At 45.4% G+C, this 18,048-nt stretch overlaps 1 protein-coding gene across 2 annotated transcripts in view; it reads left to right on the top strand.

The window, feature by feature from the left end:
• Positions 1–18,048, top strand: part of GALNT2 (polypeptide N-acetylgalactosaminyltransferase 2) — a 948,626-nt gene that overhangs the window by 737,588 nt on the left and 192,990 nt on the right. For both annotated transcript variants that reach the window (XM_085612020.1, XM_085612019.1), the window contains one exon: positions 14,442–14,534. In XM_085612020.1, the coding sequence (XP_085468146.1) occupies positions 14,442–14,534 (93 nt within the window). The remainder of the gene's footprint in view (positions 1–14,441; positions 14,535–18,048) is intronic.

The following is an 18,048-nucleotide window of genomic DNA, read 5'->3' as shown; positions in this document are numbered from 1 at the left end:
TCAACACAGCATGCATGATTCTTACCCAAAATAATTCTCACAGAACGAATAAACAAACAACAACCAATCCCTGCATGACTATGTCAAAAGTCAAGTAGTCACAGTACTGCTGTGGCAAAAATCAACATATCACAACACTGCTGTAGCCACAACCACCCAATAATAGTATTAACTCTTTGTTGACTTCTCACCAATTCAAGTATGGCTCCTCAGTTTGCGAACCAATTGCAGCACAACATGTCCAGAAATCAGTGCAAAAACTGTCAAGAAGGTTGTGCCACTAACACACAAGCAATAAACAAACACAATCTTGTCTGCTCAACCTAAAGAAGAGAAAAACCGCAAGTTATATAAATAGAAGTTCACAATCAATAGAAGGAAGACCAATGCCTTCGGGCCACTTGTGAACACAAATTCACACTAAAGCAGACATCTGTCCAGCGGCAATCCACCTGCGATTAGTGTACTTGCTCCTGGGCACCAAAGAACAAATGACACCAACCCAACCTAAACATCTAATATCTAGAAGAAAACTTGTAAATTCAGACAAAAATCCCTATTCTGTTAAATGCTCCGCCCTACAGATCATGCTACCACTTTGCAGACAAATTCAACAATAATATCTCAACAGCTTAGATTACAACGATTCTGATTACCTTAATCAACAAATAACAAAACCTTTTTGACACAAATCACAAATATGACAAATACATCACAACCAAAGTAAACAATCCACAAATTGAATCAAAAAATGAATAGCGCAAAACCCAAAAACTCATTTGCTGTATAACTAGTTATGGCTCAATACAAACCACACACTCATCTGCAGATTCCACTATGCATCATTATTACTCCAAGCACTCTGTCTCAAAATAATTCCGCCCTACTAATACTCACAATCCTTTTGCTCAGTAACAGCACTAACGCCTCAGGAGCTTTGTACATAATCCAAAGGTGGATTTAGGAATATAGACAGAAGGCCAGTCTACGGACAGGGCAAAATAAAGTCTCTAAAACCATCTCTTATCTCAAAACCATCCTCTGCTACCAAACGTTTGTGGGCATGCTGTACTCCTAAAATCCTACTCCTCAAAAGCTTGCCCACTTGTTGGATGGATCGGGGCTGGTATGCACCTCAATTTCAGTTTCAATATACAGTTAAAGGAAAGACTGACTCAATAAGTGAGTTCTAGAGCAGAATTTAGGAAATAACATGAAGGTTTATTACAAAAATTCAAAAGGGTACAATACAGAAATAGTAAAGTGCAGGTGCAGCAATTCTCATTTAAATGCAAACATTCTTCACCGTGAAGTCCATTAGTAATAGGAAAATGCAAAATAATAAGCAAAATCAAAAATAAGCTACGTGTTAAATGTGCAGCAAAATCTGTTAGAGATCGACATCATTTCTAATAGCATAGGATAGGTCTCTCTGGCTTACCCCCTACTTTATTTATTTTTAAACTCTTTTTTATTAACAAGTGGTCAATCTACAGTACTATAATAGCAATTCATTATATCAAAAATCATTTGACCACAAAAGTACAATATTTGCATAGAGAAATGTATGAACATACTCTGTCATAGCCCAACTGCCAATGGGCAATTCCCCCCAAAAGACCTAACTGAATCGCTAGAAAGGGAAACCTGTAGTATATTTCACTCCTTTGCAAGTTATAGATCCCAATACCCTTGCCATCCCTCCCAAACCTTCTCCCATTTGCACGGACATCCTCTGCTGAGAGACACTGTGTGCTCTGCCCTCTGACACCAATCAAGGTCTTCTTCCCAATCATTCACACTGGAAGGTGGAAGCATACTCCCACCATCATGCAATATTGTGCTTAGCCACCATTGATGCCAGAGCAAGCCATATTTTATGATAACGAGGCCAGTCCACCTCGCCTGAGATGTTAAGAAGATGCCATTAGGCTCCAAAGGGACCACCTGTCCTGTATCCTTGCCATTATTCATGTAATTTCTGGCCAGTAACTCTGTATCATAGGACAGTCCCACATCAGATGAAAAAAGATTCCTTCCTGTCCCCTTTCCTGTTGACAGAGAGAGGTGACCTTATGCCCTATTCAGTGTGGCAATATTTTAGAGTAATATGTCCTATGAAGGATCTTTAGTTGGACTAAATAAAAACGAGATGTTATTGCTACCTTTCTGGGGTCCTATATGACCTCAACCCAGTCATCATCATCCAGCATGCCTAGATCTCTCTTCCATGTTGCTCTCAATGTCACCAGGGGTCTGGTGAATTATTCACCAGTTTCCAGTAAATAGTTGAAATTGCTTTGTCTGCCAGGGGATTCGTTAACAAGCGATATTCAAGTGGGCAGCTTTTGGCAGTTGTTCCCATTCCAGGATGGGACTATGCAAAGTGTCCAATCTGCAAATATTGGTACCATTCTGAATCACCCAATTCATACTCCTGTTGGAGAATCTCAAAGAACACAAATGCCTGTCCCCTCCACACATCACCCTGCTGTTCCAACCCAATCAACCCCAATTTTGTGAAGCCCTGCATTCCCCACACTTCAGATAAGAGATCACTGTCCCAAAGTGGAGTCTGTTCCGCCAGCACACCCTCCTAGCCTAAATACTTGGTGGTATCTCTCCACACCCTTACCACCGACTGAGTATGGACAGGTAGTTTACACTCAAGCTTTCATTGAACACAATGGGGGTGTAGCCCTGTTATCCATGGCCTTTCTGTCTACTCATTAGGCTGTTTTCTCCCAGCCTGCAAATACCTAGTCATTCACAGATATTAACTGGGCAGCTCACTTATATTTCAGGATGTCTGGTACCGCTAAACCCCCCTCATACACTCCCCTTTGCAACTTTTGAAAGAAATCTGGTGCGATCCTAAAGGGCGTATTCTGCAGGATGTATAGGAGGCGAGGGAGAGTCATCATTTTGAATAAGGCCGCCCTGCCCATCAGGGAAAGCAAGAGTCTTTCCCAGTGTAGGGCTTCCCTGCGGAACCAGTCTAGCTGTATGAGAAGGTTCCTATCAAAGAAGATCTAAGCCTCTCTTGTAACATAAACACCCAGATATCCAAAGCCATGCAAGTCCACTGGGACCTTGCATCCCGAGAACTGCCATGGAGTCCCTCCCACCAGTGGGAACAGTAAAGACTTCTCTCAGTTGATCTGGTATCCAGAGTGATCCTCAAATATGTGAAAGATTTGTAAGATTCTACTGATGGAGAACGGCGGTCTCGTGATATATAACAGAATGTCTTCTGCATATAAGGAGATTCTTTCATCCTATTCCTGATAAACTGGAATACCCCATATAAGGGGGTCCTGAAGAACCCGGGCTGCCAGAGGCTCGAGGGCCAGCTGAAAAGCATGGGGTACAAAGGACAGCTCTGCCTTGTGGTCTTCTAGAGGGCAAAGACATGGGACACCAAATTAATGACTCATGCCAGAGGACCCGCATATAGGAGCCTGACCCATCTAGTGAATTGGGGATCAAAACCAAGCTGTTCTAGCATGGTAAATAAATAGTTCCATTCCATGCTATCGAACGCCATCTTAGCATCCAGGGACAGCAGCGCCACCGGCTTGGTAAAGGAGGTCGCAGTCGCATGCAAAACTCTGTACAATCGTCTTAAATTTAGACACGTCTCTCTGTGTGGCATGAACTGGCTTGATCCAGGTGGACGACAGATGTAATTACCATTCGTCGTCTAAGTGTTAAGGCCTTGACCAAGACCTAATCCTCAAAACTGAGATAGGTCTGTACAACCCACATTCAGTTGCCGGTTTGCCCTCCTGAGGAATAACCACTATGACCTTAGTTCTTTGGTCCTCTGGCAGAGAGCCAACCTTATTTGCAGTTTGAAACATATTCAAGAGATTTTCCCCATTGTTTTCAGTCATGCATTTATATAATTCCACAGGGAGACCATTTGGCCTTGTCGCTTTCCTTGACTGCAAAGTCTGTATTACTGTGTTTAATTATTCCACTGTCAAATCCATGTCTAACATCTTTTGATCCACCTCTAAAAGCCTGGGAAGGGCCAAGTCTTTCAGAAAATTTGCACAGTAGTATAAAGGGGTTCATAATAGGTGGAAAACGTTTCAGCGATAGCACTTCCTGTTGTTTGCAGTGTCCTATCGTCATACAGGATCTCAAAGACCCAATTCCATCCCCTGTCACGTCTCTCTAGCCAAGCTAGTAGTTTATTGGCCTTGTCCCAGACTTCACACAATCGATAATTGGTGGCTAGTGCCTGGACTCAAATATAATCTTCCTTTATCGCCCTCCACCCGTGCTGCTTCAGATGCAGCTGATGCTGTAGTGGAGGAGAAGCTGACGTTTTGTTAACCAAAGGGGTCTCTAAGGGAGCGCATTCACGCTCGAAAGCCCTACATTTTCAGCCTTTTCTCCTTCCGAATTCCCCTAATCAGAGCTTGTGCCTGTCCTCAACTCACTGTCTTAAATGCCTCCTACTTCACACAGGCTGAGTTTACCGACCCTGTATTCTCCCTGAAATATAAGTCAGCTCAGTCTCTTATATGCATTTTCAAAGTTTTATCTTTCAAATACCATGGATCAAGGCTTGGGGACCGTGCATAGTCCTTAAACTGACAGTCTAGCCTCACTTCTACTGATCTTATATAACACGTGCTATGTGATTGGCAGCCCTAAACTCACACAGATGATTGGTCCTGGGTTATGAGATAATCAAGGCGTCCAAGGCTACCAAAGGCTGGCAATAAGTATGTGAAGTGTCTACTTTCGGGATGATGTTCAGGCCAGAAATCAGCCAGTTCCATAGTCGACATAAAGTCTAGTAACGGGAAAGTGGTCCCTCCTGATGAGCCCCTCCCACCAGTGTCCAGTACTGGGTCCACACATCATTCATGTCTTCCCTCAAAACCAATGCCCCGGATGGAACCTTGAGAAGCAGGGGACCCAAAAGAGTAAACGTAGGTGCTGCAATCTGGGGGTATGTACACAGATCAGACATGCAAAGTGTGCCCCTCCCAGCTCCCACTCACTGCTATCTATCTGCCCAGAGGGTCAGTCCATTTCCTAACAGAGATAATAAAATACCCACCCTTCTAGAGCCTGCATAGTAGCCCCCGTGCGCCACCAGTACATATCCAAACCTGTCCTAAGCCGTACAATGATATCCCTTAGGGTGGGTCTCCTGTAAAAGGATCATACCTGGCGCATGTCTGCGTATATATTGGAGTACCACCATATGTTTTATCCTATCCTACCGCATGGGCCATTCACGTTCCATGTCCAGATTTTTGGTGTTTTGCGTTGCGGTACTGCCATTTTTTTTAAAGGGAGCGCACCAGTTGGATCACATGAGCCCCACACGTGGGCTCTGGCCCATCAGCCCCCAGTCTCCCCTCCGGGGAATTATCATCTGACAGCCAATACTGTAATCGAGCACACTGAAGCAAAAGAAATGCAAAAACAATGCAACTGTATGTTCCCCAACTTTTAAACAAACCTCCCTACCCTGCAACCCTGCTAGATAAGCACCTAATTACCTACCACCTGCAGAGTGCCTGTTGCCCAAACAGTGCCATCTAAGAACAAACAGGAGGTAAGTTTGACCAACGGATCCTATATATAACATTACTATACCCCTTTCCTCACAGTATCATATGTCCAAATCCTGAGGTATAGAAACAATGATTATCCTGATCTTATTGACAGAGTTAGACAGACCCCCCTCAGTCCACCTCCTGTTTTTATAACCCCTTGGCCCCTCAAGCCCGATTGTCTTATTACACTGAAAACCCATATAACCTTTTGCATTGTATTTCCATAAGTATGTGGGTATTAAGAAATCCCAAGTACCCCAGTTAGGATTCCTTCGAGGCTGGTTTGTCGATTTGTCTCTCTTGAGGATCATCAGTCACCTTGTCTGAAGTCATCCCCCCCTCTCAATCTCTCCTGGCCCCCGCCCATTCTTCTAACCAGCTGTGCACCAGCCCTCAAGCCCTTCCCAAGTCTCCTCAGGGGACCCAAAGTGCCATGTTTTACCCTCCGCAATCACCGATAGTCTGGAGGGATAGAGCATCATGTACTTGAGTTCTCTCTCCCTAAGTTCCCTCTTCACCATCTCAAAACTGCTCCATTGTCACTGAACTTTTAGGGTGAAGTCTGGGAAGAAGCAAACAATGGCATTTTTATAGTGAAGGTTTCCATGTGTCCTCGCCACCTGAAGAATCACATCCAAATTTTGATTGTTAACGATCCGGGCGATGATTGTCCATAGGGGACACCTGGCTTGAGCGGGAGGCACCCTATAGGCTCTTTCAACTGAAAAGAAATTAGACAGATGTTTGGGGCTTAGTGTATTTGCAATAAAGTCCTCTAGAAAGGACTTTCGGCCCCCTCCGGCAACCCCACCACCCTGATGTTGTTCCTCTTTGGTCTTCCTTCCTGATCCTCAAGCTTTGCCACAATTGCAAAGGTTTGCTGTGTAAGAGACTGCACATGGGAAGCTAATCTTTTAATGGTGGACTGGAGCAAAGCAATAAGATTGACATCAATTGTCATATAATCTTATGCTCTAATGTGGATTTTAAATCCTGGATCGCCGTTATTATGGCCCCCAGGGAAGACTCTCCAATCACTGACTGCTCCACTCCTCCCTCAGTAGCCAATGTCTTTGGGACTGCGTAGTTGTCCATTTTATTTGTTTGGGGTATCTCAGGCCCCATAGACTTCACCATTGGGACCTCCTGGGAGCGGGGGAGGGGTGAGCAAGCAGGCATTTTGTCCAAGGATGATTGTGCCCAGTCTCCCAACCTGAGGCAGCTCAATAGGGCAAACACTGTCCGCCATCAGACCCAGAGCCAGATAAGTGCAGCCACAAAGCCTGCAGTATGGGCAGGGGACCTAACTGTTCAGTCTCCAAAATGTTTTCCTGTTCATGAGGGGACCCGCCCACCACAGTGCCGATTTGTACAGTCTGCGGCCCCCTGAGTCAGAGCAGGCCCCACCTCCACCAGCCCCACCAGGCACCACGGCACAAGCCACAGCTGATGTAGAGGATGGCAAGGGGGCAAAGAAGATGCGGTCAGCCCTCCACTCTGGAGCTGCACTCCCGCTCTGTCAGTCTCTGCCCCCAGACATGACCCCCCCCCCGAGTCATCCGCTGCAGCCGCTGCTACCCTGTAGCTGGTGTCTGCTGCAGACCGTAGCCACTTCTCCAGCAACGATCTGGACCCTCCTCAGTACAAGACGTTGTCTTCGCACTGCACTCGCTGAACTCCCCAGCACTGCCAGAGGGAGACTCCCATCCACCCCGAGGGCCTAGTAGATAGAAGGCCCATAAACTGCACCAGCCAATCTCTGGGTCCAGGTCTCCACCAGCTCCTCACCACGCGATCCTCCGGAGACCAAGATCTGATGTCGGTCATCAAACTGCAATTTTTGGACCTCCAACTCCTCGATTCACCTTGCAGGCCACTGATTACCTCAGGATTGTGGAGATTGGTCAGATATAGGTGGTTTTCCCCAGTTGGTGATGCAGAGCTTTGGTAGTGTGCGGCTTATCTTGGCTGATGCCAAGCCATGCCACCCTACGCCCAACTTTATAACAAAATGCCCATTAAAGAGTATGGAATCTGCAAAATCACGGAGGTGTGGGCAAAGAAATATATGTTCGAGGCATATGAGCTGCAGATTGTACACTTAGCATAGATCGCCATCTGGTGTTGGGCCCGGATGTTTGCAGTTTGTTTTTGTTCTTTGGACAGTCTTTGGAAGTCACGAGTTCGGTGACTCCTCCTTCGGTCCGTACTGCGCATGGGCTTCGGCTCCATCCTCAGATTGTTTTTTTCCGCCATCGGGCTCGGATGTGATACTTCGTGCTCCGGCTTCGAACTTCTACGGTTCCAGCCTCGACGGAAAATCCTCGTTCTTCGAGTTTCTTCATCTCTCGAAGCGGCCCTTTTCTCCATTCCGCACATCGGCACCGGCCTTCGGGCCCTCCTCGACTCCGGTCCCGGCCGATGGAAAGGACTCCGTTCAAAAAGTGCCCAAAATGTGGGTCTAAATTTCCCCACACCGACCTCCATCAGGTGTGTAACCTTTGCCTCTCCCCAGAACACGAGGCTAGAGACTGCCCCGCCTGTAAGTCTTTTCGCTCCAAAAAGACCATCCGGGATCGAAGAGCTCGACGCACCATGGCGCACTCATCGACCGCGGCTCCATCGGACATCTTCGGAGACGACACCGGAGCTTCGGGGCAACAACACACCGAGCAGGAGGAAGACGTCGTCAGCGCTTCCGAGGCCGACGACTCCGACGTGGAGGACATCACACCGGCGCAGAGGGTCGTGAGTACTCTACCCCCTCCCACCCCTGCGCCCAAAACCAAAGAGACTCAGGTTACACCCTCGCCTGCAGGCCTGGGTAAAACCAAGCACACAGCTTCTATCACCCCACCTTCGGGCCCGGTGTCGAAGCCTCACAAGTCTCACGGCAGCTCGGGCTCGAGCCAGCCGACGCCTGGTGCCGATAAACATCGTCCGGCACCGAAGAAAGTGACGCCCAGCTCGACTCCGAAGCCACCGGTGCCGAAGCCTGGACTCTCGGTGCCGACAAAACACAAACACAAATCCCTCGGCACCGACGCTCCGGCGCCGAAAACTACTTCGACACCGAAAAAACCGGAGGTTCCAAAAAAGCATGTCGCAGACAAACCATCAAAATCCTCGGCTCCGAAAACATCGGCGCCAGCGGACGATTCGGTGCCACTAGACCTCTTTACACCAGATCCTTTACAAAAGACCTTATTTAAGGATCCAAAGACTGGGCTATTGACTTTAGTTGTCAAGAAAAGGCGTCTTGACACACCGGCTCCTCCTCCACCGCCCAAGCGGAAGGACTCTGCTACTTCTCCTCTCAGAGTGCCCTCCCCACTACCTCCTCCTCCCCCTCCTCCACCTCTTCCACCCCCTCCCCCTCCCAGGTCTCCGCCACCTTTGCCTCAGCATTCCCCGACCCCGTCCCCAGATCCGAATTACGGGGATCCAGATTATGACCCGGCGGACGCCCCCATGGACCCCACTCCACCGGGGACCCCAGACCCATGGGAAGACTACCAAAACCCTGACATACCGGATGTGCCTCAGGACGACCTATACCCATCCAGGCCGTCTCCCCCAGAGGACTCATTAGGGTTTCACCACTTAGTTCAGAGAGCAGCACACTACCATGGGGTGGAAATGCATAGTGAACCAGTGGAAGACGACTTCTTACTGGATACATTCGATATTCAGGACAAGTCCACAGCTATCTTGCCCATGCTTAAGGGTGTCACCAAGCATGCTGCAGAGGTGTTCAAAGACCCTGTCAGGGCCAGGGTCTTAAACCCTAGAATAGAAAAAAAGTATAAAGCGGCACCCACAGACCCTACATACATTAAGGGCCCTGCTCCCTTAGATTCCCTAGTTGTGTCCACAGCTAGAAAGCGGTCTAACTCCCAGTCCTCAGGAGAGGCCCCACCGCCAGATAAGGAATCTAAACTTCTAGACGCGTCTGGCAAACGCACCGCCTCACAGCCGCGAACAATTGGCGCATTGCAAATACACAAGCGCTGCTTGCGCGCTATGACAGAGCACACTACGATGAGCTTGAGGCTCTTATACAGCACCTCCCAGAAAAACACAAACGCAAAGCTCATGACCTGATACAGGAGGGTAAGCTAATTACTAACACCTCCATTAAGTGTGCCCTCGATGCAGCCGACACTGCTTCTAGAGCCATAAATACCAGTGTCCTGCTTCGTCGTCATGCCTGGCTCAGGATCTCAGGGTTCAAGCCTGAAGTCCAGGCGTCCATACTAAATCACCCCTTTGACCAACAAAATCTCTTCGGGCCAAAGGTAGACGAAGCATTAGAAAAAATGAAAAAGGACACAGACACAGCAAAGTCTATGGGGGCATTGCAATCACAAACCCCTAAACGCTCCTTTCGACGCTCATCCTTTCGTGGCACAGGCAGAGGCTACTCCACCGATAGCGCCTCTACCTCCTACAAATCCCCTCCTCAAAATACCTTTTCAAAGGGCTACTAAAGGGGTGGTTACAGAGGCAACAACAATAAGGGCAGGGGCAAAACTAACACCACCCGTTCTGCCACCCCGCCAGCACAATGACTTCCCTCCGCTCCCCCCAGACCATCCCACTCCGGTCGGGGGCAGACTACAAAACTTTATCCACGCATGGGAGTCTATAACATCAGACAAATGGGTGACCCAAATTATTCGGTCAGAGTACTTTCTCGAGCTAACATCTACCCCACCCAATATCCCACCAAGGCACCGTCCAATGTCTCAAGAACATTCCACACTGCTCAAACAGGAGGTGCTCTCCCTCCTCCAAAAACACGCTATAGAGCAGGTCCCCGTCAATCAGCAAAATCTAGGGGTCTACTCTCTGTATTTCCTAATACCGAAGAAAGACGGGACCCTGAGGCCCATTCTGGACCTCCGGCCTCTAAATGCATACATACATTCAGACCTTTCCACATGGTCACCCTACAACAAGTCCTCCCGCTCCTCTGTCAGGGAGACTTTCTTACTACCTTGGATCTGAAAGACGCATACTTTCACATTCCAATACACCCTTCTCACAGAAAGTACCTCAGGTTTGTGGTGGACGGTCAACATTACCAGTTCACAGTTCTCCCCTTCGGGGTCACCACCGCACCACGGGTGTTTACCAAATGCCTAGCAGTTGTAGCAGCACACCTCAGACGTCAACATATTCACGTCTTCCCTTACTTAGACGACTGGCTCATAAAAGCCGCGTCCTACAACCAATGTGTGCAACATACCAACAGCACCATTCAACTGCTCCACCGGCTAGGCTTCACGGTGAACTACCAAAAGTCCCACCTCCTACCATCTCACACAAAGCAATATCTCGGGGCCACTATAGACACCTCCAAAGGTATTGCCTATCCAAACTCAGCCAGAATCGCAAGCATACAAGCCTTGCGCAAAACATTCCTTCCTCAACACTCTCTTCCAGCAAGAGTGTTTATGAAGCTCATAGGAATGATGGCATCTTGCATTTTCATAGTGCCCCATGCAAGACTCCACATGCGTCCACTCCAAGAGTGCCTAGCACGACAGTGGAACCAGGCCCAGGGTCAGCTGACGGATCTGGTGTTGGTGGACGGCCGCACCCATCACTCTCTTCAGTGGTGGAACACCACAAACCTTTCCAAAGGGCGGCCGTTCCTGGACCCGGTTCCTCAGGTGGTTCTAACAGCGGACGCATCGCTCTCCGGCTGGGGAGCGCACCTCTTACACCTCACAATGCAAGGTCTATGGACGCCACAGCAAAAGTCGCTCCACATCAACCATCTGGAGCTCTTGGCGATCTTTCTAGCCCTAAAATCTTTTCAAAAACAGATTTCGGCCAAAGCAGTCCTCATTCGCACAGATAATATGACTGCAATGTATTATATCCAAAAACAGGGGGGGGGGGGGCACTCTCCTCAGCTCTCCCGCTTAGCCCAGAGCATATGGAGATGGGCAATTCCTCAAAACATCATTCTCCTGGCACAGCATGTTCCAGGCGTACAAAACACCATGGCAGATCTGCTCAGCAGACAAACGCAACAACTACACGAATGGGAACTGCATCCACAGGTTCTTCGCCCATTCTTCCAAAAGTGGGGGCATCCTCAAATAGACCTCTTCGCCACCCACGAAAACAAAAAATGCCCAAGCTTCGCCGCCAGATACCCACACCCATTGTCCAAAGGCAATGCGATATGGATGAACTGGTCAGGCAAATTTGCATACGCCTTTCCACCTCTCCCGCTAATTCCATTAGTGGTAAGGAAGCTACAACAGCACTCCCTCACACTCATTCTGGTAGCTCCAACATGGGCCAGGCAGCCGTGGTACACCACACTACTACAGCTCTCAGTGGTACCACATCAAAAACTGCACCTGTCCCCATGCCTCCTAACTCAGAACCATGGAGAAATCAGGCACCCGGACCCAGCTCAGCTCAACCTTGCGATCTGGCTCCTGAAATCTTAGAATTTGGGTACCTTAACCTTCCCCCTGATTGCATGAACATTATCAAGGAAGCCAGACGTCCTACCACTCGAGCATGCTATGCCGCAAAGTGGAAGAGATTTGTGGTTTACTGCCGTAACAATACAATCAACCCTTTAGATGCATCCATACAGCACATCATATGCTATCTGCTCCATCTTCACAGGTGTAACCTGGCATATTCTTCCATACGCCTACACCTAGCAGCGATTGCTGCTTATCTACAAAACAGACAGCATTTATCACTGTTCAGAGTGCCCGCTATTAAAGCCTTTATGGAAGGTCTTAAACGAGTAATTCCTCCCAGGGCACCACCTTCCCCTGTATGGAATCTAATTGTAGTTCTTACAAGGCTAATGGGTCCGCCCTTCGAACCAATGCATAAATGTGAGCTACAGTTCCTCACCTGGAAAACAGCTTTCCTCGTAGCTATCACTTCCCTTAGAAGGGTTGGTGAAATACAAGCGTTCACTATACAGGAACCTTTCTTACAAATACATCACAGCAAAGTGATACTTCGTACAAATCCAAAGTTTCTGCCCAAGGTCATTTCCCCCTTCCATCTCAATCAATCGGTGGAATTACCTGTCTTTTTCTCGCAACCTCAATCTGTTGCGGAAAGGGCCCTACACACACTCGATGTTAAGAGGGCTTTACTGTACTACATACAGAGGACACAACCTTTCAGGAAAACTAAACAATTGTTTGTTTCCTTCTCTCCACCACATAAAGGCAACCCCATCTCTAAATCAGGGATAGCTAGGTGGATTGTAAAGTGCATACAAATTTGCTATCAAAAGGCAAAAAGAACATTATCTGTTCCACCTAAAGCCCACTCTACTAGAAAGTTAGGGGCTTCTATGGCTTTTCTAGGGAACATACCCTTAGATGACATCTGCAAAGCAGCCACATGGTCAACACCGCACACCTTCACAAAACATTACTGTGTAGACGTGCATTCCAAGCAGCAAGCTAGTGTGGGCCAGGCTGTACTAAAGACACTTTTTCAAACCGCTGCAACGGATACCGGTGGTCGCCGCTAAGGTTGGGTACTGCTATATAATCTATGCTAAGTGTACAATCTGCAGCTCATATGCCTCGAACGGAATATGCTACTTACCAGTATGCATCTGTTCTTGGCATGTAGAGCTGCAGAGTTGTACACGCCCACCCGCCTCCCCGGCTACCTGTATCCGTTCCAGTCCATCTTATTTAGATACAGCACACATGGGTTTCTCACTGTTATTACTACGCTCCATCATTTCCCTGTTGGCGAAAAACAATCTGAGGATGGAGCCGAAGCCCATGCGCAGTACGGACCGAAGGAGGAGTCACCGAACTCGTGACTTCCAAAGACTGTCCAAAGAACAAAAACAAACTGCAAACATCCGGGCCCAACACCAGATGGCGATCTATGCTAAGTGTACAACTCTGCAGCTCTACATGCCAAGAACAGATGCATACTGGTAAGTAGCATATTCCTTATAACAAATCAGAATATAGATTTTAAAAAGTCATACAGCCCTACCACCTAAGCACTAATCAACTATATCAATATTGATTCAAATAGGCTGAAATAATATCTTCCAGAGGTGTCAAGACAAACTAGTTACATAAACAAAAGTGAAACATTATGAATGAATGTAAGTCTGAGTGCAAGTGGATGATCCTTGATAAATGTTAAAATAGTGATCCCATGCTGAAGGGCGTTTCGAGAGCAGTGTCATTTAGAAATCAAACGAGGCTTGCTTGATTGCGTGCAGCAGAATAATAACAAACTAAGCATAACCATGATAAAACATCCATTTTGAATTAGATGATTTATAGACGTAATTGCGGCCTAGTTAGCGTAATCCAAAAGAAGGGTACTTTAACACGTCGTAGCAAAACCGTTTCTACAGAAAGTGTATCGTATTACTATTTATAAGTGGAATCCAGTGCAAAATAATATTCTACACATAGCTAATAGTGTACATTCTTGATTAATGCACAAAAGGCCCCATAAATATATTTAGTAGTTGGTGTGAATAAACCACAACACACAAAAAAGAACAATGTTCGAACAGCTGCAGAGCAAAAACTCAGACTTGAAAGGAGTGTTAATTCAATCAGAAAAGCTGTTTTCATTGTGTATAAGTTTGCTTGTTTGTAGCAGCGGAAGTTGCTCTGTGAAGAGTGTATAATATGATACGTACAGCAAAGTAAGAAACGTTTTTTCCTATAGTTGCATATAAAACTGCTGTAGGTGAGTAAATTATCGGTTTGTTTGGTTACAGTGTAACACTAGTAAGGCACACAAGAACGCAAATCAAAATAATATCTGTATATGTTGATGTAAATATCATGAATATATTTCTGTTTTCAGAAACACTCGCCGTGCAGCTGAAGTGTGGATGGATGAGTATAAGAACTTTTACTATGCTGCTGTGCCTTCAGCCAGGAATGTACCTTATGGCAAGTAAGTTAATAACCTTTTACCATTTCATTTTTCTGTAACACAATTCAAATTAATTGCTGTTATTTTGATATCTCGGAATATCCTTTGCTGTTGACATGCTTGGTCACAAATCATTTCTTTTTTCTCTGCTACTATTTTAGTGATGATGAGTACTGGACTAGTGCAGGGAGGGAGCCGCTGGTATTTCAGCTTCCAGGGAAGCCCTGTTTTATGATGGCCCCTCTAGCGCAAATTTCTATTCTACAAACTACTAACACCTAAGAGGAGCACAAAGTCTAATTTTCTACGTTGTACTGACAAACAATTTACGGCATCCTGCTGCTAACAGCTGATTGGGCATAATATAAATGCCAAAAGGAATATGCAGTATCAAAAAAGAGTGTTGTATCTTTAGGGAATCGCCATTGCCAACCCCTTTTTTACATAATACTGCCCCGGAATAGCGGACGACTTATTTTCTCAGTGAAATTGGCATAGCGGCCATAGAAACAAAGTTGCAGTAGCAAGTAAGGGAAATCGCTACCACTTTACTGCCCTGCGACTGATGGAAGTGCGGTTATGCCCATCCCATTTATAAAGATAGCGACCGTGATTGGATATCTCAGAAAGAATTGCAAATCATTTAGAGGAAAACTATCACCGTCATGCTCTCCAGATAACAAGATCTTTGGCTAAAAGAATATGTAGCAATGTCCCTCACACATGACTGTCATAACTTACATCACCCTATGAATTTATTTTATTTATTTATTTTAGCGAAGTTTTTCTTAAGCACCACTAGCCACCCAAGAGGAACTTTGGGGGACCTTAGCACCATACAAAAGTGGAGGGTAAAAAATGTGATCCAGATTGCTAGAGCTAATGGTGGGGAAACAGTCAGTGATCTGGCAGCTTGGAGCTCACATGCCATCGAAGTTGACCCAAAAGTACTTGACAGAGCAACCGTTCAGAGTCCTGGGCCTTTGATGTCTGAGTGTGGAGGACATAGTTACATGCAAGAGAAGTTGATGTGCAGATGGTATGGTTATCCAGATGCCAAAGTGAAGAGGTGGTTCTTAAAAAATCTTCTGAATTTGAGTTAATCAATTACAGTGTCCGAAAGGTAATACATTCTACATGCACTAGCCATGAACATGGAGAGATCAACCAATGAAGCTCTTGGACCTGAGCTGCTGGTGTGTTAGTTATCCTGAGGTTCTGTTTGATTCATAAGAGACAAAAAAATGTGTGGGAGGTAGTTCGCCATAGTGAACTTTGTTTATGCAGCAGAGTATGTTAAAGTATACTCTTTTAGTGGGAGACAGTAGAGAGATTTGAGGGCTTGTGTGGTCCGATAGTTTGAGGCCAAACAGTAGGTGGGCTGCCTAGTTTTAACTCGATTAATTTTTGAAAGGGTGACGGTGAGGCCAGCATTTAGGCTGTTTCAATGATCCAGGTGTGACATTACTACAGTAAGGATTAGGGGCTATCCTCAGAGTAGGGTGGCAGAGGCACAACCTGTTTAAGCAGGTGAAGATGGTGGAAGGCAGTTATTTAGTCAAGTTTATCTAGGGGATGATAAACCGCTCACAATCGAAGATCACTCCAACAATTGCAAGCTTTATATATCATAATTAAATTGCAAGATATATATATATATATATATATATATATATATATATATCTATATCCCTGTTATAGGTCCTTCATGTGCTAAGTTCCCCCAGTTAACTTTCAGGAGAGCTAAGTCCATGAAACAGGAACTTGTATCAAATGCTCCTGTATCTGATAAAGGTACTAGCTGGCTAAAAACCCAAAGAGGTTTCTTTAAATGCACAAAGTGCAAAGCCTGCCAGTTCGGAATCAACACTAAATCCATCGTGACCCCTCTTAGAAAAACTCCCATTGAGATCAGGGAGCATTTCACGTGCAAAACTGAATTTGCGGTGTACGTACTACGCTGTACATGCAACAAGTTGTACGTCGGTAGCACCATTCACCCGGCACATGTCAGAATTCTGCAACATTTAAGGGCAATTAATAACAAAGACCCGACATACCCAGTTGCTCGACATATCAACAGAGTACATGATGGTAAAGCAGAAGATTTGGTATATTTTGTGGCTGACAGTATTAAGAAACATGTCAGGGGTGGAAATAGACAACTTGCACTAAGAAAGTTGGAGTCACGATACATAATTCAATTAGATTGTAAGATTCCTAATGGCTTGAATGCCGACAAAGCATTAAGTGTTCATCTATAAAATCCAAACTGCTTCTTCAAAAAATCCTTGTAACAATCCTTTGAGTCTTAATCCAGTTTTTTTGTTTATTGGTTTAGCTAAATTGTTTAATACGTGCTCAGCAAGTCCCCCTATGTTAATACATGGCAACTATAGATAAATACCATGTGGCTTCATTGTTTTTGGTCATCAATACTAGATTTCCTATACAGTGCTTTATGAATGCCCACTTGGGCTTTATTTCAAATGTTTACTGATAATGCACTGTTTCTTTGGGAATGTTTCCCGCATCAATACGAATAATGATGGACTGATGTGCCTCTTTTTTGAATACTTTGTATCGCTATATTTTTCAAAGTGACACTTGTCTGAGGAAAGACTTGTTTGACAACAGTATTTCTTTCATGTTAATTGTTTGTGATTGGTTGCCAAGTAATCGGGGGGTGTGTATCATGTGCACGTAATCAGCTTATAAGCAGTGTATGTGAACTGGGTCTGACACAGTGAGCAAGGCGGACTCGTTCGCCGAAACGCGTCTGAGCCACAGCTTTTTTGAAATAAAGCATTTCTTTAAGAATCAACCCGGTTTGGAGCTTATATATATATATATATATATATATATATATATATATATATATATATATATATATATATATATATATATATATATATATATATATATATATATATATATTAGATATATATCTATAACTTGCGCGCCCACAATAAACTGCTGATGACGTCACATAGTACATCACTCATGACATGGTCAGTGACATCACTCATCACATCAATGATGACATCTGAAATTACACATTGTGGATTGCGGTCGCGCAAGTTATAGTTACCTGATCTAACTATAACGTGGAATTTCATTGGTTTTTTACGAGTGAAATGTACAGCTAACTATAACATGTGTGAAACCTATGGTTTTTTAAGTGAATTTGCAAGGTTTTGTAAATGATAATTCCTAACTATAACGTGTGTGAAACCTATGGTTTTTTCAGTGAATTTGTACGGTTTTTTAAATGCTAAGTTATGTATTTATTTTTTATTTTTTTTTCTGGATTTTCACTATGCGCACACCCTGCGCGCACGGTGCGCTTCACGCACCGAGCGCCCACGTTGCGCAGTCCATGCCGTGCGCGCCTCGCCTTTTTTTACACAGTAACATTTGTTTTTTTCTCCCTTGTGGGTCCTTTAATTTATTTAATAAATGTGATTGTTACTTCTTTATTTTTATTTTTTTAATTTTTTTTGCCGTGCGCGTACGGTAAGCTTACCGTACGCGT

Source organism: Triturus cristatus, chromosome 6 (genome assembly GCF_964204655.1).
Source record: "Triturus cristatus chromosome 6, aTriCri1.1, whole genome shotgun sequence".
In the NCBI taxonomy this organism is placed as follows: domain Eukaryota; kingdom Metazoa; phylum Chordata; class Amphibia; order Caudata; family Salamandridae; genus Triturus; species Triturus cristatus.
This window is presented reverse-complemented; position numbering and strand designations above follow the sequence as displayed.